This window comes from Macaca mulatta, chromosome 5 (assembly GCF_049350105.2).
Source record: "Macaca mulatta isolate MMU2019108-1 chromosome 5, T2T-MMU8v2.0, whole genome shotgun sequence".
In the NCBI taxonomy this organism is placed as follows: Eukaryota; Metazoa; Chordata; class Mammalia; order Primates; family Cercopithecidae; genus Macaca; species Macaca mulatta.
Genome location: NC_133410.1, coordinates 2,768,355 through 2,790,878, shown reverse-complemented (window position 1 = coordinate 2,790,878; position 22,524 = coordinate 2,768,355). Strand labels below are relative to the sequence as shown.

Here is a 22,524-nt window from a genome sequence, read left to right as displayed (position 1 = left end):
TTTTGAGATATGGTCTCACTCTGTTGTCCAGGATGGAGTGAGGTGGCATGATCATAGCTCACCACAGCCTTGACCTCCTAGGCTCAAGCGATCCTCCCATCTCAGCCTCCCAAGTAGCTGAAACCACAAGTGCACGCTACCATGCCCGGCTAATTTTTGTATTTTTGTAGAGACAAGGTCTATCTATGTTGCCCAGGCTGGTCTCAAACTTCCAGGCTTAAGTAATCCACCTGCCTCAGCCTCCCAAAGTGCTGGGAATACAGGTGTGAGCCACTGAGCCTGGCCGTTTTCTTTTTTTTTTTTCTGAGACAGGGTCTCACTCTGTCACCCAGGCTACAGTGCAGTGGCACCATCATAGCTCACTGCAGCCTCAAACTCTCGGTCTTAAGTGATCCTCCCCTTGTCAGTCTCTGGAGTGGCTGGAACCACAAGCACATGGCACTAAGCCTAATTTTTTGTAGAGACAAAGTCTCACTATGTTGCCCAGGCTGGTCTCAAACTCCTGGGCTCAAGTGATCCTCCCACCTTAGCCTCCTAAAGTGCTGAAATTACAAGTGTGAGCCACTGCACCTGGCCAGTTTTGCTTTTTAAAAATAACACACAAAAAACTTATTTGGAATCAAAAGCTCGTGTAAAACTAAAACATCACCTAATGTCATTATCTCATTTTGCAGGTGGGAAACTAAGACTAGGGAGGGAAAACACTCAGAGGGCAGATCCAGGACTGCATTCTGGTGTTGATTGCCATGCAGGGTTCTCCCTGGGACCCAAGTCAAGAACATCCCAGGGAGTGGTGACCTGGACACACTACTGGCCCTCCTGCACGGCCACAGCCCCGAAGAGCCTGTGCTCAAGATGCCCACTTCCTGGAGCAGGCTAATGCCCACTATCCTAGCTCCCCCCAACTCCTGCTCCCTCTACCAGAACAGCAAACTTGTGAAAATCGGCTGGTACACCCACAGATGGCAGAGGGGAATGCAGCTTTCAGCACCCTCTCTGCTGTGCTGTCCCCACATGGCACAGCTGCAGCCCCTGGGATGCTCCAGGCCTCACGAGATGAAGGCTGCTGAGGTGCTGCTGCAGTGGGAGACTCTGCCCTCCCCACCTGGCATCCAGACCCTGCTCTCACTCAGTAGTCAGGCTAAGAAGTCGCTGGTCAGTGACAAACCACAGCTGGAAAGTCTCTGGTTGCAAAAACAGACAAAAACATGAATTAGGAATGCCCACTTTGAAGAAAACACAAAACAGCAACTGCTCTCTCAGGCCTCACCATGAGGCTCAGGACACAGAGGGAGTCTCCCAGGACCAAACTGACCTCGAAGGCCCCTTCTCACCCTGATGTGCTGTGCGTACAGCGGCCAAGGAAGAAGCGCAGACAGAGTCATGGGAGAATCTCAGGGCCACCCGCCCTAAGACAAGCTCAACAGCACAGAATTTCGCACGTGACAAAGTTGGAACTTATTCCACTGAAGCTGATGAAGGTTCAAAAAAAGCCAGCAGGCCAGGCGCCGTGGCTCACAAATGTAATCCCAGTACTTTGGGAGGCTGAGAACGCAGAAGAATGGAGTAGGAGAAAACCCGCGAAAATCCAAACAACAGACCATTTGTAGCTCTAGTCCCTGTGGCTGCAGTAGAGAACAGTAACAGAAAACACGGCCTGTAACTGTGAAATCAGTGACACGCTTCTCGGGAGCAGTGAGCACATGCTAGTCCCTTCCTTCTTCCCAGTCCCTCACAGCACTGACAAGGAACACTGACAAGGAGCCACGGCTGGCATCCACGTGGCACTCACCATGCCAGGGCAGACATGGAAACAGCACATGTCTTAGGCTAGAGCCCAGGTTCCATTTTCCTACAGAGAGTCTCCAAAGTGCAACAGATAAATAACTCAGTCACTCCTCCTTTACCACTGCTCACACTACTGTCATCTTTAAACCAGGGCCGCTCTCAATTCCTTCCTGGCCGAACCCCGCTTTAGGAGAGCAGGCAGGCCAGGGGTGAGAAAGAGGGGGCGCCATCTCAAAGCCCTGCTCTGTCTGAGAGGCTTGAGCTACCTGAGCACCTTCCCTTCAGATCCACCTCCAGCAGATGCCCTCCCTCTTCTGTCTTCCACTTCATTAGCCACCTGCCACCTGTGCATGTGTCTGCACTCCTTTCTAGACTAGGACAGATGGACAATGAGCTCTCAACAGCAGAGTGCTCAGTAAATGGCTCCTGGACTTAAAAATCTCCTACCTGGACCGGGCTTGGTGACTCACACCTGTAATCCCAACACTTTGGGAGGCTGAGGCAGGCAGACCACCTGAGGTCGGGAGTTCGAGACCAGCCTGATCAACATGGAGAAACCCTGTCTCTACTAAAAATACAAAATTAGCTGGGCGTGGTGGCACATGTAATCCCAGCTACTCGGGAGACTGAGGCAGGAGAATCACTTGAACCCGGGAGGCAGAGGTTGGGGTGAGCCCAGATCTCACCATTGCACTCCAGCCTGGGCAACAAGAGCGAAACTCCATCTCAAAAAAAAAAAAACACACACACACACAAAACAAAACCTTCTACCTGGGGTGCAGAGCCTGGGTGACAGCCTGTGTGAGTGACAGCGGGTATGCCCAGGCCAAGGCGAACCTGACCAACTGCTGCCACCACACCTCAGGCACAGGAGGCCCAAGCCATCTGTGATGCCAACAGGTTTCCCATCCCTTCTGGAAAACCAGCAGCTGGCACGCACACAGGGGCTACCCACACGCGCCTCTGGGCCTCAGTCGGGAATTCCCGGCTTGCAGCTCAGGACAAAACTAGTGTCTTGGTGCTGCCTTCAACGTGGCTGTGCGAGGGTGGGCGCGGGGTGTGGTGGTCCCGGGTGGCACTCACCTGCTCGTCGACATAGGCATCGATCCTCTTCTGGCACTCCAGCCACTCCTCAGCGACTCTGCGCAGCTCCTCCTCGGAGCGCTGGTACCTCTGCAGCAAGGTACTGTATGTGTCCTCACTGCAGGTGTCGTGTGTGGTGGTTCCTAGCCTAGGAGAGAGAAGGCCTTGTAACAAAGGAAAGAACTCAAAGGCTCTGAAGCAGAGATTAGAAATGCGCTTCCTGCTGCTACTATCCTGTTTTGTCAACTCGCCTCCCAACATGGAAAACGGGGTGCCACTCTGCACCACAGCAGGGAGCTGTGAGGGATCAACAGATCCCCATGCAAGGCCACTGGGACAGACTTGTAAAAAGGAGATGCTCGGCTGGGCACGGTGGCTCATGTCTGTAATCCCAGCACTTTGGGAGGCTGAGGTGGCTGGATCACCTGAGGTCAGGAGTTCGAGACCAGCCTGCCCAATATGGCAAAACCCCATCTCTACTAAAAGTACAAAAAAAAAATTAGCTGGGTATGGTGGCAGGCACCCATAGTCCCAGCTACTTGGGAGGCTGAGACAGGAGAACTGCTTGAACCCAGGAGGTGGAGGTTGCAGTGAGCCGAGATCACGCCACTGCACTCCAGCCTGGGCGACAGAGCAAGACTCGTCTCAAAAAAAAAAAAAAAAAAAAAAAAAGAGCAGCTCAAAGAAACAACAGCTTCTGAGAAAACAAATGAGCACTGAACAACATGTCTCTAAAGACTATGGCTTAACAATTCAGTTTACCAAATATGGAATTGCAAAATAAAAAAATTAGATAAAAATAAAAATTAAAAATGATAAAAAAAATATGGGGATGCAAAGTTATTTTACTCTTGAAAATGCAACTGGCTCAGAGAAAACAAAACATTTAATGAGACATAAAATTTAGATCTGGTTTTCAAATAAAGCAAAACAAAATTTGATTTACTTGAAGAAATACAGTTACAGTTTTCTGTCTACTATATTATATTGTATTAAGAAAGATGGCAGTCGGGCACAGTGGCTCGCGCCTGTAATCCCAGCACTTTGGGAGGCCAAGGGGAGCAGATCACCTGAGGTCGGGAGTTCAAGACCAGCCTGGCCAACATGGAGAAACCCCGTCTCTACTAAAAATACAACAATTAGCCAGGTGTGGTAGCGCATGCCTGTAATCCCAGCTACTCAGGAGGCTGGGACAGGAGAATCACTTGAACCTGGGAGGTGGAGGCTGTGGTGAACCGAGATTGCGCCACTGCACTCCAGCCTAGCAGACAGGGTGAGACTCTGCCTCAAAAAAAAAAAAAAAAAGACAAAAAAAAAAGAAAGATAGCAAGATGGAAAATGAGAAAATAAACAGGAAACAAAAGACAAACATGCAGGTGGACAGTGAGAAAAAACACCTCGATTTCTGAAGAGACCGTGAGCAAGATGGCGCTTGGGAGACAGAAGGCTGGGGGCTGGGGTTAGGAGGAGGACACAGAGAGGTGTGGAGACACATGTAGATCATCACCAGAAAAACCTCATGTTCCTAATACCTAAATCTATCAGTGTGAGCCAAAATAAGTGAAATAAAGACATCTTGACAAGGACAGCTTACAATCAAATACAACGTTTATAATATATCAAGAGCTCAAAGACTCTGTGCAGGGTTAGGGATCAGCACTGTTTATATAAAACACTAGAAGCCACCAAATGAATAACGGCACATCTAGAAGAATCAGTACTTGATAACTAGATACTTATTACCAATTTTATAATTATGTCTACCCATTCACACACACATTCATGTATATATACACATACATATTTTGAAATGGAAATATGCCCATGGTAACTAAAGATATGACTACAGCATGTTTAAAAATACGTGTAGTGGACATAGGGAAAAAATGTATAATACTAAATTATTTATAAAACCTAACTTTATGATTTTCTATATTTTCAGAATTTTATTTGTAATGACAATCTAACGATTTTATAATAAACAATAAAGAAAGCTATGTGGAAATCAGGATCTTTTCATGGGTGAAATGGGCAGGAATGACTCCCTCTTCTCCTCTGACCTATCTCCAACCTCACAGCTACTGAAGCCATCTGTGCGCTCACCTATTGCAGTCTCTCCAGGGGAGGCAGCAGAGGTTAGGTGTAACTGGACAGTCATTTAGGGAAGCACAAAGGAAAGAAACAACACTGATGCACATGGATTGAGGCTACTTCAAAACATCAAAGCTATTCTCCTAAGTCTGTTTCTGCCCCTCAGGAGACAAAACTCCTTAAGACACGGACTCCAGCGGCGCCGGGCTTCTGCCACACTGCAGCCCGTGAAGTAGTTTTTCTCCCGCTTCTCCTCTGCCAGCCTTGCTCTTCTGTGACTGGTTTCCATTCTTCATACAGAACCTAGTTTCCACCCAATTCCATCCTGCCCCTACTTGCTCCACCTGGAATGCTGGGATGCGGCATTATACCCTGTCATGTGTTCCTTGTTCCGCTCCTCCTGGAAGTAAGAATTTACCTCTTCCAATTTATAGAATTCAGGTAATTTGGAGCCAAGGGAGAGCAAAGTAGGTGGGGGAGGCGGTTTGTGGATATCTTTGGTGGTGTAATTGGAAGGCAATCTGCAGGCACAGGGCTTCCCCACAAGCAAAGCTGTGCTAGGATCAAAAGAGTCACAGGGACTATCCACAGGGTTGAGTTAAATCAATGGCTCAGCAAACAGGTTTCTATCTAAATATTGAGACTGCAAATGCAAGACAGCAGCATGGAAACAGGCTTACTGTAACATTACCAATAATGTGTATGTGAAACGTTATTACTGATAAAGAGAATAAAATAACATTGGTTTGGGTAAATTTTATAAGCCTAATTTAATTTATATTTAAAGTGAAGCCCACAATGGGCTACTGACACCCACAACAAAGAGAAGCAGGCCTGAGGGATGCACCCCCTGATAGAAACAACCCCCATCTACGCCTCGGCCTGCCAGGGGATCTGAGCAGAGCCGTCCAGAGCCTTCAGATCCTACCAATTCTCAGGCAGGACAGAGGATGGAGGTGGCCAGACTGCTCTGTGAACACGCCCACGCAGGATCAGACCAAGGCACCCCCAGGACAGATGGCCCAGTTCTTTCATAGATACATTTTAAGACAAAAAGGAGCGGGGAGTCAGGGGAAGGAGCCTGCCAATTACAGACTTTCAAAGGCTATGGGGAAAAAAAGAAGGGGGCAATGCAGAGTTACTGTTTAATGGGTAGAGTTTCTGTTTTGGTTGAGGAAAAAATTTTAAAGTACATAGTGGTAATGGTTATAAACACTACGAATATAATTAATGTTAAGGAAATATACACTTAAAATTGTTAAAATGGTAAGCTTTATGTTATATATACTTTACCATAATTTTTAAAAAATGTAATATATCAAAAGCCACTGAATTGTACATTTTAGGTGGATGAATTGTACAATATGTATTTCATGATACAGAAACTTTAGGGGGTGTTTGTATGTAATCAGTAGCAAAATTTTTATGAATTGTTAAATGTATATCTGTACACTAGCAATGCAAATCTGAATTATCTTGAATTAGTCTCAGGCTGACAAGGGAGTCAGGTGCAGAGCACAAAGGCATGGCGTGTCCTGGCGTCATCAGTGCTGCTCAGAGAACACGCTGGTTGGTCTCACTCTGTCCCTGTCTGTGTTTATCCTTCTCCCTCAACTGTCTCTGGGTCTCGAAAGTGAGAAGTGAGACTGCAGCTTGAGCCCCAGCATCCACACTGGAGACATGGCTCACGGTTGGAGTATGACCATTAATACCCAATGACCAAACAGAAAATCCAGAACTAGGGCACAGAAAAAGATGGGAGCTTTATGATGCACTTCAGGTTTCAGTCACCCACCCACAGTCTGACAGGCTGACGAAACTCACTGGCTTACCACTAAAATTTTTTTTTAAGGTAGATACCTGGAATCTTGTTTTTAGAGCCCCTCTCCCAAGATGCATGTCTTCTCATGAAAAGTGCTTTTGATAAATCTGAACGTCATAACCAGGAACAAAGTCTACTCCACATTCCAGATTCACCACTGTGAATCCTCTTCCGATACCTTTTATTCTGCAAGGGTCACATTAAGGACTTTCCAATCTTGATACACAGTGGCCACAGAAGGGAAGGAATGGCTAAGAAGCAGGTCGGGGCACAGGGAACACTGGAAGGGTCTGCGGCCCACCTGCCAGCTGGCCACACCCCCCATAACACCTTGTTCTGTTCTTGGTTTTTTTTTTTTTTTTCTGTTTTGTTGAGATGGAGTCTCGCTCTGTCTGTCCCCCATGCTGGATGGAGTGCAGTGGCATGATCTCGGCTCACTGCAACCTCCGCTCTCGGGTTCATGCCATTCTCCTGCCTCAGCCTCGCGAGTAGCTGAGACTACAGGTGGGTGCCACCACGCCTGGCTAATTTTTGTATTTTTAGTAGAGACGGGGTTTCACCGTGTTAGCCAGGATGGTCTCAATCTCCTGACCTTGTGATCTGCCCCCGTCAGCCTCCCAAAGTGCTGGAATTACAGGCATGAGCCACTGCGCCTGGCCCTTTTTTTTCACTTTTTAACAGATAGGGTCTTGCTGTTACCCAGTCTGGTCTCCAGCTCCTAGGCTTAAGCAATCCTCCTGCCTCAGCCTCCCAAGTAGCTGGGACTAGAGGCATGAGCCACCACGCGCAGCTTCTGATCTTTTTGTCCTCAATTCTCTTTTACTTAACTGCTTTCTCTAGAAGTAAGGTTATGAAGTGGAGATGGTCAGGACCCCTCGAAGCAAATTTGTGAATACAGGAAACAAAGACTGGGTCAATAATCGGATTTTGGTTTTGTTGTTGTTTTGTTTTGTTTTTTTGTTTTGTTTTTTTTTTGAGATGGAATCTCGCTCTGTGGCTCAGGCTGGAGTGCAGTGGCACAATCTCAGCTCACTGCAAGCTCCGCCTCCCGGGTTCACGCCATTCTTCTGCCTCAGCCTCCCAAGTAGCTGGGACCACAGGCGCGTGCCACTATACTCGGCTAATTTTTTGTATTTTTAGTAGAGATGGGGTTTGACCATGTCAGCCAGGATGGTCTTGATCTCCTGACCTCGTGATCCGCTCGGCTCGGCCAGGATCACAGGGATTACAAAGTGCGGGGATTACAGGTGTGAAGCACTGTGCCCAGCCTAATACACGGATTTTAAGAGAAAAAAGGCAGATTGGGTGTAGTGGCTCATACCTGTAATCCTAGCACTTTGGGAGGCTGAGGCAGGTGGATCGCTTGAGGTCAGGAGTTCAAGACCAGCCTGGCCAACATGGTGAAACCCCGTCTCTATTAAAAATACAAAAATTAGCCAGGCGTGGTGGTGCAAGCTTATAATCCCAACCCCGGCTACTTGGGAGGCTGAGGCAGGAGAATCGCTTGAACCTGGGAGGTGGAGGTTGCAGTGAGCTGAGATCGTGCCACTGCACTCCAGCCTTGGTGACACAGCAAGACACTGTCTCAAAAACAAAATAAATAAAATAAAATAGCAATAACTGGTGTAGTCAACAGAACAATTTATTCCCTTGCTTTGTGAAGCTAACAATTTTTTTTTTTCCCCGGAGACAGCATCTTACTCTATCGCCCAGGCTAGAGTGCAGTGGTGCACTCTCGCCTCACTGCAACCTCTGCCTCTGGGGTTCAAGCAATTCTTCTGCCTCAGCCTTCTGCACAGCCAGGATCACAGGTGTGTGCCACCACACCCGGCTGATTTTTATATTTTTAGTAGAAATGGGGTATTACCATGTTGGCCAGGCTGGTCTCAAACTCCTGACCTCAGGTGATCCACCCACGTAAGGCCTCCCAAAGTGTTGGAATTACAGGCATGAGCCACCACACTTGGCCCCTAAGTATGTATTAATGTGGTCAAATGTAGATGGCTGCTGTCCCGATGGGTCTGTATTATTGGAATGTGCTCACGTGATAAATAGAACAAAACACCAAAGAACAAAATCACCAAACTGCAGACCTGTGGTAGCTCATGCATGACTCAGTGCAGGGAACAGTGTTCTGCTGTTCAATTTTTGTAATTTTTGCTGCTAATTTTTGTATTTTTAATAGAGACGGGGTTTCACCATGTTGGCCAGGCTGGTCTTGACCTCAGCGTTCTGCTGAGTGACATCACATCAGGAGGAACACGCCTCCTAACTGAACATGGTACCACAGGGCAAACACATGACCCCGAGCAGATACCCCATGAGTGACTGCTGCACCTGCATCCCTTTCTCAGTGAAAGCACAGAACCCAGCCAGCCTCCCTAGCGTGAAGAAGCCATATGGAAGCGCTACACAAGGAGACAAAACAACAGAGCCCCGGGTAGCAAGGGAATGTGTAGGAGACACCAAGCTGTATCCAGGGGGCCTTAGGCACCCTCAGACTTGGGCCTCTTCCCTCCTCCATTTCCCCTGCATGTCCAAGAGCCATAGCATGAACCACATCACAGGTGCCCGGCCAAGGATGGGTCTTGTCAAGGAAAAGTGCTATATTTACTGTAGCTTTTCTGTATGAGGAATTTATGGTGTAAAATCTTAGTAGCATTTAAAAGTTTAATTGTATTACTTCTCGGGTTTTGAGTTTTTGGCCCAAACTATCTTTTTCTCTAAGCCCTGTTATTTTTCCTGCAAGAACTTTCATACTTGATGGTACTCAGGTACACCAGTCAGGAGAAAAGACTGTGCTGTCACACCACAAAGACGTATACGGGTTAAGGCCAAATACCTGATTTGTGACACCAGTGCGGGCAAGTTGCTCTGAAGAAGTGGCTCTGAAAAGACCAGATTTTCAAACAGGTGTTTATTATGCAGTTCCCACGTCACTTGGAACTTTTTCAAGTGTTCATTTTCCTAGTTTAGAAAAAGAAAAAGATAAACAGAATATGTAGTGAATTGCTAAAGACTTGAAAATTCCCAAAGGGATTCCCTCCCCGCTCTCCCTCTCCCCACACCACACACACATCCCTCTTTACAGGCCCAGAGCGTTCAGCTTATGGTAAGTGCTGTTCCCTGTATGTCCCAAGGCACACAGTGGATCAGAACTCCGACTACAAGGACATGTAGTCAGTCTAGATGGCAAGTTTAGAAGGGCCGCAAAGACGGGGTGACAGGTGTACACAGAGACAAAGCAGTAACCAGACGTCTGAGAGTCAATTCTCACAATTATACTTTTAAATTGTAATGACAGCCCTTACAGTTCAGACAGTTTAGATACATCAAGTCCCTCAGTGCCAAAGGATAATAATTTTCTTACCTATTTGGAGAAACCTTCCATTCTAATTAATACACACAATTTCTCCACTTGCAAGACCCTATTAGAGGTAAGGTTTTTTTTGTCTTCCTAATAAACATAGGCAAACTCGTCAATTACTTTAGCCAATACCATGAAAACCTAGAAGTGTCCCAGTCATCATAGAGAGTCATGTCAACAGAAATGTACAGCAAGCCCCCAACACAAGACCACTGAGGTTGATGCCATTATTACCTTTCCTAAATGTAATGGTCACATTTAATAAGTCTTGCTACAACCATGCGTGTGTGAATCCATGCTTCCCTCTGTCAACTACACGGACACTATTTGTGTTCAGATCACGTTACATCTTTGGGTGAATGTTCCTGACTTCAACAACCGCCAGCTCTGGAAGCTGCACTTCATCATGCTTGGCTACTCCACGTCTCCTGAGTCGGGTCACTCACAGGGACTGGGTTTAGAGGTCTGCTCCTGTTTACAATATAGCCAAGCTGAGTTGATGGAGACCTTAGCAAATGAACGACACAAAGATTTCATTGTTATGTCACCTGATAACCCTAGTTGGTATGGGGGCTGAGAGAACAAATTATAATGATTAACTTCTGTTCTTCAAAGTAAACACCTATAAACACATTTGGAGACAGCACACCAGTGATACTGCTAGACCACTGTGTGCTAGCCTTGCTGGTTATAGCTCTGTTTTCATACCTGGAAACACAAGGATTGAAAGATTCAGCAATGAATCTATGCCATCTGCAGAAAACCTCAAACCTTCCATTTTGTTAACATTTCCAACACTTTTCCTCATCTGGTTTTCACCAGTGCCTCCCAGATTGAAACATCATCACTCCTGTTTCACACCAAGCATATCTCAGAGCAAGCACGTTCGGTACAGGAAAAATGCATGTCGCAGGAGACTGGGGCCAGGTAACTGATAACCAGCCCCAGGCTGGAACCCACAAATGTGCTCGTAATAATGAAGCAGGTGAAGTGCCAAGCCCATGCTGCCCAGGCCCTGTGCCAGGTACGAGGACACAAAGACTACCTCCTGCTAAAGTAGTCTGCTGCTCTCCAGGGGTTCCCGGAGAACAGAACAGTAGGCAGTGACCTGACTTACGATTCAGCTACAGGACAAAGAGTACATGGGAATGAATGCAGCACCCGGATCAGACCAGGATGGCAACCAGTTGATGGAGGGGCCTCCTGGAAGAGCTGAGGCGTTGCCTGGCCTCCATTGGAAACCTCTAGGATAGCCATTTCCACTTGCCTGCCTATGAGTGGAATAACAAATCTGGCTTTCTGGGCCAGCTGCTAGTGGTCACTGGGTGAAGGCCGATTTATAAAGATGTTCAGTATTTTTAATAAAATCTAAAATTACACCTCTAGGTGAGGCATGCAAGACAAACAGATATCAGACTCACTTCACAACCTGAAATCAACTTGGAGTGTCTAGCATGGCCAGGCACTGTCCTCAGCACTGAATTCAGTGCCTCCAGTAAGCTCCCTGTGAATTTGGTACTGCCCTGCCATGCCCCATCGACAGGTGTAGAACCAGCATAGAGGGGCTCAAATAACTGGACCGGGGCATGCAGGCATGGGCTCTGCAGGGTATGTTGTCACAGGTCCTACGAGAGGTAAGGCCTATGGAAGAACTCCTGAGCTATAGGCAGAAAGGCTTGTCAGTGACCTAAGGGCAGGCTTTGCAGACTGTTCTCGATTCCCACTACAAAAAAAGGCTTGGGGGTTTGGAAGAAGGAAGACAAGATGTTTAGAATGAAGTTCCTACAATAGACAGAAATAACGGGATATTTGAATATTTCTTATTTGTGGATGAAAATTTAGACTTCACTATTACAGCCTGGTGAGGCGTTTGCTAGATGACTAGAAGCATAACTTAAGCCTCGTGCCAATTTTATTATTTTTTTTAGATTTCTTAAAAAAAAAAAATTGAGTGATTGGTCGATTGATTGAGACAGGGTCTCGCTCTGTCGCACAGGCTGGAGTGCAGTGGTGCAATCTTGGCTCACTGCAACCTCCGCCTCCCGGGCTCAAGCAATCCTCTTACCTCATCCTCCTGAGTAGCTGGGACTACAGGTGCGCACTACCATGCTCAGCTAAGTTTTATATCTTTTGTAGAGACGGGATCTCACCACGTTGCCCAGGCTGGTCTTGAACTCCTGGACTCAAGCACTCAAGTAATCCGCCCATGGTGGCCTCCCAAAGTGTTGAGATTACAGGTGTGGGCCACCACGCCCAGTCCCCCAATTTTATTTTAATATTTAAAGTACAAAAAATGTGACTCATTATCCAGTTTGATCCCCCAGGCAGTGTAGAATACACATGAGGGCATTCTCCAGTGAAGTTGCATTTCTGAGAACATCTTTCTATGTCCAAAAGCATCCACTGAGTTCAGCAAAAACAGCAGAATGGGGGTGCTATTCACAGAGGAGCTAATTAGCTGGCAGAGTTTGTACAGCAAATTAACATGTTGCTTCAAAGAAAACAAGTGACACAATCTGTGGCGAATCATAAAATCTGAGCTTTCAAGCAAAAAAGAAAACTTCAGAAAATTTGCATTTGCTGCTGTTGGCTTGAAAGGTCCTATACACTTAAAGGCCTTTCTGATGAGATCAGTAGTGATACGAACAAATATCATTTTTTGATATTAATAAAAGTGTCAACATCCAGAAGATATTCAGTGAACCAGTATTTGCAAAATGACCTATGAATGACACTAGAAAAACATGTATAAGTAGGGAGTCCATTCATGGAGTGAGCTGGAACCTGTGGATTTGAATGGAACAGAGTAGGGTAAGTTCAGTGATATAGTTTCAGACTCTACATCGCAACTAACCATTAAGAAACTCTCACGCATTGGTGTACTCTCAAAGAAATCTACCAGGATTTGAAGAGGCTATTAAAATATTCTTCCTGGCAGGGCGCGGTGGCTCACGGCTGTAATCCCAGCACTTTGGGAGGCTAAGACAGACGAATCACGAGGTCAGGAGATCAAGACCATCCTGGCTAGCACAGTGAAACCCTGTCTCTACTAAAAATACAAAAAATTAGCCTGATGTGGTGGCACCCACCTGTAGTCCCAGCTCCTCGGGAGGCTGAGGCAGGAGAATCACTTGAATCCAGGAAGCAGAGGTTGCAGTGAGCCGAGATCACAAGAGACAGAGCGAGATTTTTTTTGAGACGGAGCAAGACTCCATCTCAAAAAAAAAAAAAAAAAAAAAAAATTATTCTTCCTTTTTCCAACTACGTTATCTGTAAAAAGTTGAATTTTCTTCAGTAACTTCAACCAGACAACCTATGACAACAGACTGAATGCAGAAGATGAAGCTCCCACTGCTTCTACAGAGAGATCTAAGAGGTGTGAGTGACCCACTCTTCTTAAGAAATATGTTGGCCGGGTGCGGTGGCTCATGCCTGTAATCCCAGCACTTTGGGAGTCCAAGGCAGGCAGATCACCTGAGGTCAGGAGTTTGAGACCAGACTGGCCAACATGGTGGAATCCCGTCTCTACTAAAAAAAATACAAAAAAATTAGCCAGGTGTGGTGGCGGGCACCTGCAATCCCAGCTACTTGGGAGGCTGAGGCAGGAGAATCACTTGAACCCGGGAGGCAGAGGTTTCAGTGAGCCAAGATCACACCATTGCATTCCAACCTGGGCAACAATGTTTTATTCTGGAAAACAGTTATTTTTACATGTGTAGTTTATGTTACATTATCTAATATAAAAGTGTATTGCTTGTTACATTCTCTAATATATGTGAAATATGCAATTTATGTAATCTCATGAGAGCTTACATTTTTAAAATGACAATAAGCATTTAAAAAATTTCTCAGTTTGGCCGGGTGCGGTGGCTCAAGCCTGTAATCCCAGCACTTTGGGAGGCCGAGACGGGCAGATCATGAGGTCAGGAGATCGAGACCATCCTGGCTAACACGGTGAAACCCCGTCTCTACTAAAAATACAAGAAAATTAGCCGGGCGAGGTGGCGGGCGCCTGTAGTCCCAGCTACTCGGGAGGCTGAGGCAGGAGAATGGCGTGAACCCGGGGGAGCGGAGCTTGCAGTGAGCCGAGATCACGCCACTGCACTCCAGCCTGGGGCACAGAGCAAGACTCCGCGTCAAAAAAAAAAAAAAAAAAAAAAAAAAAAAATTTCTGTTTGAATTTCAATAAAGCAAGTACTGATATAAGTCTGCATAAAAAAGCACACTTCGGGGTCCTAAATTTTTAAGTATTAAGGGGCCTGAGTCCAAAACTGTTGAGAATTACTGCCCTGAGACACTGAGTTTATCTTAAGCTGGTACTGCATAGATCACTGGATGGCAGTGTAATAATGTGGCTATAAATGTGTGAAGATTTTTGGGTCCTGACTGGAATAACCCAACCATAAAGAGATTGGCTGGCATTAGTCGATAAGAAATTACTGTCAGTCTTCATGGATGTGACAATGGAACTGTGGCTACGTAAGATAATGGATGACTATTTTTAGAGACACTTATTGGAATATTCTAAGACAAAAAGGCACATTGTCTGGAACCCATATTAAAATACTGCATCAAAAAGAGGGTGGAAGAGAAAGTGGAAGAAAAAGAAGGCATAATGAAGTCAGAGTGGCAAAATGCTGATTAACTGTGGATCTGGGTAAGGAGTACATAGAGATTCGCTGTAGTCTCCACCCAGAATCCCGAATTCTACATTACAACATCTCGCAGACCATTTTCAATGAAGTCCTGTATTTTGTGTTTGAGATCACTTTTTCTTTGATGTTCTGTAGCTGTCACTATCCTATATCCAGAGAAGGCTTTTTCAACATTTTACTTGGGAAATCTGATAAGCTTCCTTGCTGAACACTAGTATTTTTCAGTAATTCTGAGAATTTCTCAGTTATCATCTCCACCCTTATTCTGCTTCTCTTTGGGGACTCTGATTACTGGTGGCTAGACATCTTCACTGCATCCTTCAGGTCTCAACCTCTCTTCCGTGGCCCATCTCTTTGTTTCTTTGAGTTACATTCTATAGAATTCCCGTACTTCCTTCTTGCAACTCACCAGTTCTCTTTTCAGCTGTTTATTCTGTTTCATCTATCCATTAAGCTTTTCCAGAAAATTATGTTTTTGTTTCTAGTTTTAATTTTTTCAAATCTGAATGATCATTCTTTAGAGTATTAATCCTTAACTTCCAATTTCAAACTTTTACAAAGTTTCTTTAAGCACAGTTAACATAGTTACTCTATATTCTTTTTTGAACACTTAAATGTCTTTGTTATGTGATTCTGTCTATTGCTTCTGCTGGCTTTCAAATGTGCTGTCATGAACCTTGTGTTTTATGACTTTTTTTACTGTGAGCTGCTCATTTGCGGGGATTTTATCTATTCGAATTCTCTGAAGTCAGACTGAAGACTTCCGGAGGTGATCTGCATGCTACCTGACTTTACCAGCAATCTTGGACCACTGTAAAGCAACTTCCACGCTTGGGCTGTTTCATACCACACCAACACTTATTCAGACTCCAGCTCATGTGGCAGCTGATAGCTACCAAGCCTCTGGGAAGTTATACTCCCTGCATCCCCACCCCGAGGCCGTGAGAGCTGCAGATCCCTGCTGTCCCTTTCAGTGCCCGGAGTTTCCACTTCAACCTTCCTGAGGGTGTTGTCACTTACAGTCCCGGCATTATGTGCAGACCCCATCCTGGGCTAGGTTGTATCTTGTCTCCGGGATCAGAAGAAATCCCCGCAGCAAATGCTGACTTTCAAGCCCATGTATTTCTCAGGATTCCAGCTTTCAACTGGTTTTTCACCACTACAACTTATTCCCTTTCATGCCATCTCAGTTATACACTTTAAAACATTTCATCTTTGTTCTGAGAGAGAGTTTTGCTCTTGTTGCCCAGGCTGAAGTGCAGTGGCACAACCTCGGCTCACTGCAATCTCCACCTCCCAGGTTCAAGCGATTCTCCTGCCTTAGCCTCCCGAGTAGCTGGGATCACAGGCGTGTGCCACCATGCCTGGCTAAGTTTTTGTATTTTTAGTGGAGACAGGATTTCATCATGTTGGCCAGGCTTGTCTCTAGCTCCTGACCTCAGGTAATCCAACCACCTCGGCCTCCCAAAATACTGGGATTATAGCCGTAAGCTACCACGCCCGGCTTATTTTTTAATTATCTAGTAAATTCAGTTGTTTCCCTTGAAGGAAGGAATAGTTAAGGCTATCTAGTCTGCTGGACCCCTAGAAATCAATGTGGATATTTCTATGTGTAAAGGAAGTGAAAAAAGACACTGATCAAACAGCTTCAGAGTATATGCATTTTTTTCAAGCCACAAGAAATTCTTTTTTTTTTCTTTTGTTTGGTTTTGTTGTGTGTGTGAGACAGTCTCGCTCTGTCACCCCAACTGGAGTGCAGTGGCACGATCCTGGCTCAATGCAACCTCTGCCTCCCTGGTTCAAGCGATTCTCCTGCCTCAGCCTCCCAAGTAGCTGGGACTACAGGTGCCTGCCACTATGCCCGGCTAATTTTTGTATTTTTAGTAGAGATAGGGTTTCATCATATTGGCCAGGCTGGTCTCGAACTCCTGACCTCAGGTGATCCGCCCGCTTCGGACTCCCAAAGTGCTGGGATTACAGGTGTGAGCCACTGCACCTGGCCTCAAGCCACAAGAAATTATTTCTATGTAAACTGCTAGGAATTTGCTCTAATAATCAAATTAATTTTTGTCAGCTTCATAAAACAGTGTCCTACAGTAACTATGTGAGGAGGCACAGACCTCCCCAGCACTTTCTGGAGAGCAGCAGCAGCTCTCTTCACTACCAGAGTCTCTCTGGGCACCAGGTTTAGGTGGGCTGGACAGCATCCTTCTTAACCTGAGCCAATGTTCTTGTAAAAGACAGAGGAGGGGCTCTGGATTTGAACCTCTGAAGGGCGGGCAGACTCTCAGGTAGAGATGGGGAGGCAGTGCTGCGAGAGATGCCAGAGGAAGGAAGAGGTACCAGAAGGAAGCCTGGTGGCACTACCCAGTGGACTCAGACCTTGAAACAGGATAACTGCCCCCCACTCCGCCCCCACCCCTCACCCTACCCATTCACCTCACTACCTCTTCTCAGAATAGATACCTCCCCATGGCTTGGTGCAGTGAAGCTTGAGGAAGGCTGTGAACCCCCTGAAATGACTCACAATATATGTATGTAATTTTTTCTTTTCTTTTTGAGATAGGATCTCACTCTCTTGCCCAGGCTGGAGTGCACTGGCTCACCACAGCCTCAACCCTGAGCTCAAATGATCCTCTTGCCTCACAGCCTCTTGAGTAGCACGCATCATCACGCCTGGTTAATTTAATTTTAAATTTTTTTGGTATAGATGGGGTCTCCCCATGTTGCCCAGGCTGGTCTCAAGTTCTTGGGCTCAAGCGATCCTCCCACTTTTGGCTTCCCAAAATCCCAAAATTACAGGTATGAGCCACTATGCCCAGGCTATATGTAAATTTTTCCAAGAGGGTCCATCAACTTGAGAATCAGATAAAGACCAATGCCGGTGCTTACTATATTTGTTTCAAAATGTAGTTTTACCACTAAGAAAGCACCCAAAACTAGATGCTCAGCCCTCTCGCCATGTGATGCCCTGTACCACCTCTGGACTCTTCAGAGTCCAAGTCCCCACCTGCAAGAAGGCTCTACCTATCTACATGGGTAGATGTGGCCCCTCAAACTTGGACTTCTCAGCCTTCCTAACCGTAAGAAATAAATTCCTTTCTTTATTTAAAGAAAGCAAGCACCTAAAACTAGCACCCAAATACACGTAAGTATTATTTAATAATAAAGTTTAAATGATGATGAAAAACTCCACAGACGAATAGTAACAGTCAAGGAAGCTTTGAGGGCTTATCTCTGGGACGCATGGTCTCCTTCCAAACCACGGGGGCACTGAGGCTGTTGAGAATTGACCACAGCGTACCCGTAACCATATTTCTATACCATGCTCCTTCCACCCAATATGGTGATTCCTCTTTTGAGGGGGCCAGACCCATCTGTGTGTCTCTCTTGTTACGACTGCCAGATCCCCATTGGCAAGGATGGGGACAGGGCCTGTCTTGAGACTGCAAGCAGATCCTTAACTCAGTGCTGGCTTATTGGGTGAATGCATGCATGCATGAATGAATGAATGCCACTGGGCTGTAAACAAGTTGTTCTCTACAGCCTTCACGCTCCTCATGGGCATTTCACCTAATAACAGCTCTGTCTACAGCAACAAAAGAATGAACAACCTAAGTAGGACACTGGAGATTTCTCTGTCTCCTTATAAAGGCACACACAGGTGCTCCCCTCAAACTGCCCCATGCCTCATTCCCTGGGCCTCAAGGTCCTCCAAACGGTACTTCCATGAGGTGACACCTGGTTATCAATCCACCCAATGCTCTTATCCAGTGGCAAAGTCCAGAGGAAAGACAAACAGGTCCTCTCCCACAGAGGAGAGGGGCCTATGACAGTGTGTGGGGGTGCGACAGCGAGGTCAGCATATAAGCATGAGAAGCTTCCTCCTGCCACATGCTTCTCTTCTCTTCAGTTCATCCAAACAGAAAGAAAAACACACGTTTTCTCTCTTACCAGAGTGCCAAGGAAGGTGCTGATGGAGCGTGCAGCCTGGCAGAGGGCGCCGTACTCCTCAAGCAGGAGGGAGATGAACTGGTGCGCTTGTGGCGGACCCTGCAGGCCAGATGGTGCCTTCACCTTGGCCGCAGCCGACAGCTGCCGGAGCAGGCGGACCTTCATCTCTAGCACGTACTCTCGAGCTTGCTGTTCCAGACGCTGGTACAGCTGGTAGGGGTCCCTCTCGCAGAGCCTACACAGAGAAGAGGGTCACCAGGGCCTGCCCACCAGGGCCCGTGGGTGCTGTGATGTCAGTGGGCATCTTTTCTGAAGCCCTTCAACAGGTGACCACCTCTGGATGATCACACAGTCATCTTCCTCATAACCACCCGTGAGAGGCATGATCACCCCACCTAATGGATGGAGAATCCGGGGCACAGAGTGTCACCAGGAACTAACAGGAAAAGTGACATTTATTGAGTTTCTCCTGTACAGCACAGTTCATGCACATGCACTAATTCAGTTTGCTGCGTGTAGTGCCTGCTTTACAGATGGGACATTTTGGCCCACACAGGTTGGGTGAGTTGCATGAACTCACACAGCTGGAAGAGCACGCTACCACCTCTCAGCAGCTGGCCCCAGACGAACACGCTCAGACACGAGGCTGGGGACAACTCCGTTAAAGGCTTATATGTTAACAAGTAAAAAGCACTGATCCCAGTAGAGGTGCCACCTGGCTGCAGATCTGGGGCAGCCTGCTCTTTCCTTCTTTCTACAGGCTCAGTGTACAATCCAAATGGGTTTGTAATAGGCTTATCAAAAGAGGAAACTTTAGACACAATTTATCCTTTTTTAAAAATTATCCCACCAAAAAAGCAATAAAGGTGTGTAAAATAAAATTTGTAGGCTGAAGGCTGGGCGCAGAGGCTCACACCTATAATCCCAGTACTTTGGGAGGCCGAGGCGGGCGGATCACGAGGTCAGGAGATCAAGACCATCTTGGCCAACACAGTGAAATCCTGTCTCTACTGAAAACAAACAAACAAACAAAAAAACCAAAAAATTAGCCGGGCGTGGTGGCGGGCACCTGTAGTCCCAGTTACTCAGGAGGCTGAGACAGTAGAATGGTGTGAACCCAGGAGGCGGAGCTTGCAGTGAGCCAAGATAGCGCCACTGTACTCCAGCTGGGCAACAGAATGAGACTCTGTCTCAAAAAAAAAAAAAAAAAAAAAAAAAAGGAAATTTGTAGGCTGAAGGGTAGGAAAAAAATAATACATGTCCCATGACTAAGCCACAAATGCAATGAACATTTTCATGAATTTCCCTCCAAACTTTGGGATAATCCATTTTTTTATTGACACAAATATGTGTATGATAATCCACATCTTGAAACTTATTCTACAGTACTGGCATTGCTATGGTTAAATTTAATTGTATTTTAATCCAGGAGCCTCTAGATGGAAACCTAAAACCGTTGATGTAATAACAAAAATTCATCTACAACCCATCACCAGGAGAAACCAGTTTGAGTTCATCACTCTAATAAAAATGAGTTGTAAAATGTATTAAACTACAGCTCCTGGATTTTACATAGTAAATCCTTTCACCTTCTACATACCATATTATGTCAAAAGAAAAGAAAGTTGTCACCTGTTCTATTTTTAAATTGCCATACTACCTAGCTAGGTTGTAAAAGACAAGTGCCAAGTAAAATCTTGCAATGGAACATGTGAAGCCTTATGGAAAATGTGGATTAAAAAATAGTGTTGATGGATGGGATTCCTATTATGGTTAGTACATTTCAGATAGACATTAATTTTTTTGAGTATGACAATTGTAATTTCAACTACTAGTATAAAAAACTGTCCTCTGAAATAGAACGTATTTCATCTGCTAAAAGAAAGCCACAGAAGAGTCAAATTTTGACAGAGACAACCAAACTCAGAAGCAGACTGGACACCGGACTGTTCTCTAAGCATGTCGGACTTACGTCCCTTTTATTTATTTATTTATTTTTTGGGGGGTCTATTTCTGTATTTTATAAATTTAAGGAAATAACCATGTGATAATTTCGCAAACAGATTTTTTTAAGTTATATAAAAAGGAGGCAGCGAGGCTGGGCGTGGTGGCTCACACCTGTAATCCCAGCACTTTGTGAGGCAAGATCGAGACCATCCTAGCTAACACGGTGAAACCCCATCTCTACTAAAAATACAAAAAATTAGCTGGCGTGGTGGCGGGTGCCTGTAGTCCCAGCTACTCGGGAGGCTGAGTCAGGAGAATGGCGTGAATCCAGGAGGCAGAGTTTGCAGTGAGCCAAGATTGCGCCACTGCACTCCAGCCTGGGTGACAGAGTGAGACCCTGTCTCAAAAAAAAAAAAAAAAAAAAAAAGGAAACAGCGATATGCTGAAGATGCTATGGAAGCTCATTCGCTAACTCTCACATACATTCAACAGATACTGGCACATCAACCACACACTGGCTGCTACTCTAAGGTACTGAAGTTGCAACGTTAATGATCTGTGAAGTCATAGGTTTGATGTGAAGGTTATACATTTTTTCCTAATACTCACTAGGAAACCTAACTTCCTTTGTTGTTTTTTTGTTTTTGTTTTTGGAGACAGGGTTTTACTCTGTTGCCCAGGCTGGAGTGCAGTGGAGCAATCCTAGCTCACTGCAGCACTGAACTCCTGAGCTTGAGAGCTGCTCCTGCCTCAGCCTCCCAAGCAACTGAGACCACAAGTGTGCTTCATTACACCTGGCTAATTTTTTTATTTTGTGTAGAGACAAGTCACTATGTTGCCCAGGCTAGTCTTGAACTGCTGGGCCCAAGAAATCCTCCCAAAGTGCTGGGATTACAGATGTGAGCCACCATGCTTGGCTGGAAACCTAACTTCTAATAAAAGCACATACCACAGAGAAGGACCTCTTGCAATACCAGTGGCTCGCAGGTCAAACCCTGAACATACTTGGCTGAATTCAATGAGTTAACCTAATCTACGGCTAATCACTATCCTTGCCTCCAGGATAAAATCTACCGCACAGCAAACATCAGTTTATAAAACTCCCGGCTAGGCACAGTGGCTCACGCCTGTAATCCCAACACTTTGGGAGACCGAGGCGGGTGGATCAGAAGGTCAGGAGTTCAAGGCCAGCCTGGCCAAGATGGTGAAATCCCATCTCTACTAAAAATACAAAAATTAGCTGGGCACAGTGGCAGGCGCCTGTAATCCCAGCTACTCAGGAGGCTGAGGCAGGAGAATCACTTGAACTCAGGCGGCAGAGGTTGCAGTGAGCTGAGATTACAACCACTGCACACCAGCCTGGGCGACAGAGTGAGACTCTGAGGGGAGGGAGGAAAAAAAAAAAATCTCTCCCAAATGTGATGCATTCAAAATGTGAGAAAGAAACCCAAATGAGAATCAACCCACGAAATAGCCATCTCAAATCTGTTGCTTTCATTTGAAACATTTCAAAAAACATAAAAGGCCGGGCGCACTGGCTCACACCTGTAATCCCAGCACTTTGGGAGGCCGAGACAAGAGGATCATGAGGTCAGGAGATCGAGACCATCCTGGCTAACATGGTGAAACCCTGTCTCTACTAAAAATACAAAAAATTAGGTACAGTGGCGGGCACCTGTAGTCCCAGCTACTCGGGAGGCTGAGGCAGGAGAATGGCGTGAACCCGGGAGGCGGAGCTTGCAGTGAGTCAAGATTGCGCCACTGCACTCCAGCCTGGGCGACAGAGCAAGACTCCGTCTCAAAAAAAATAATAAAAA

General features: G+C 46.0%; 1 protein-coding gene across 12 annotated transcripts in view; it reads right to left on the bottom strand.

Annotated features, from left to right (window-relative positions):
• Positions 1-22,524, bottom strand: part of FAM193A (family with sequence similarity 193 member A) — a 201,260-nt gene that overhangs the window by 85,255 nt on the left and 93,481 nt on the right. For all 12 annotated transcript variants that reach the window (XM_078002878.1, XM_078002879.1, XM_028848244.2 and 9 more), the window contains 3 exons: positions 18,761-18,995; positions 9,627-9,751; positions 2,872-3,019 (listed from right to left, as the gene is read on the bottom strand). In XM_078002878.1, the coding sequence (XP_077859004.1) occupies positions 2,872-3,019; positions 9,627-9,751; positions 18,761-18,995 (508 nt within the window). The remainder of the gene's footprint in view (positions 1-2,871; positions 3,020-9,626; positions 9,752-18,760; positions 18,996-22,524) is intronic.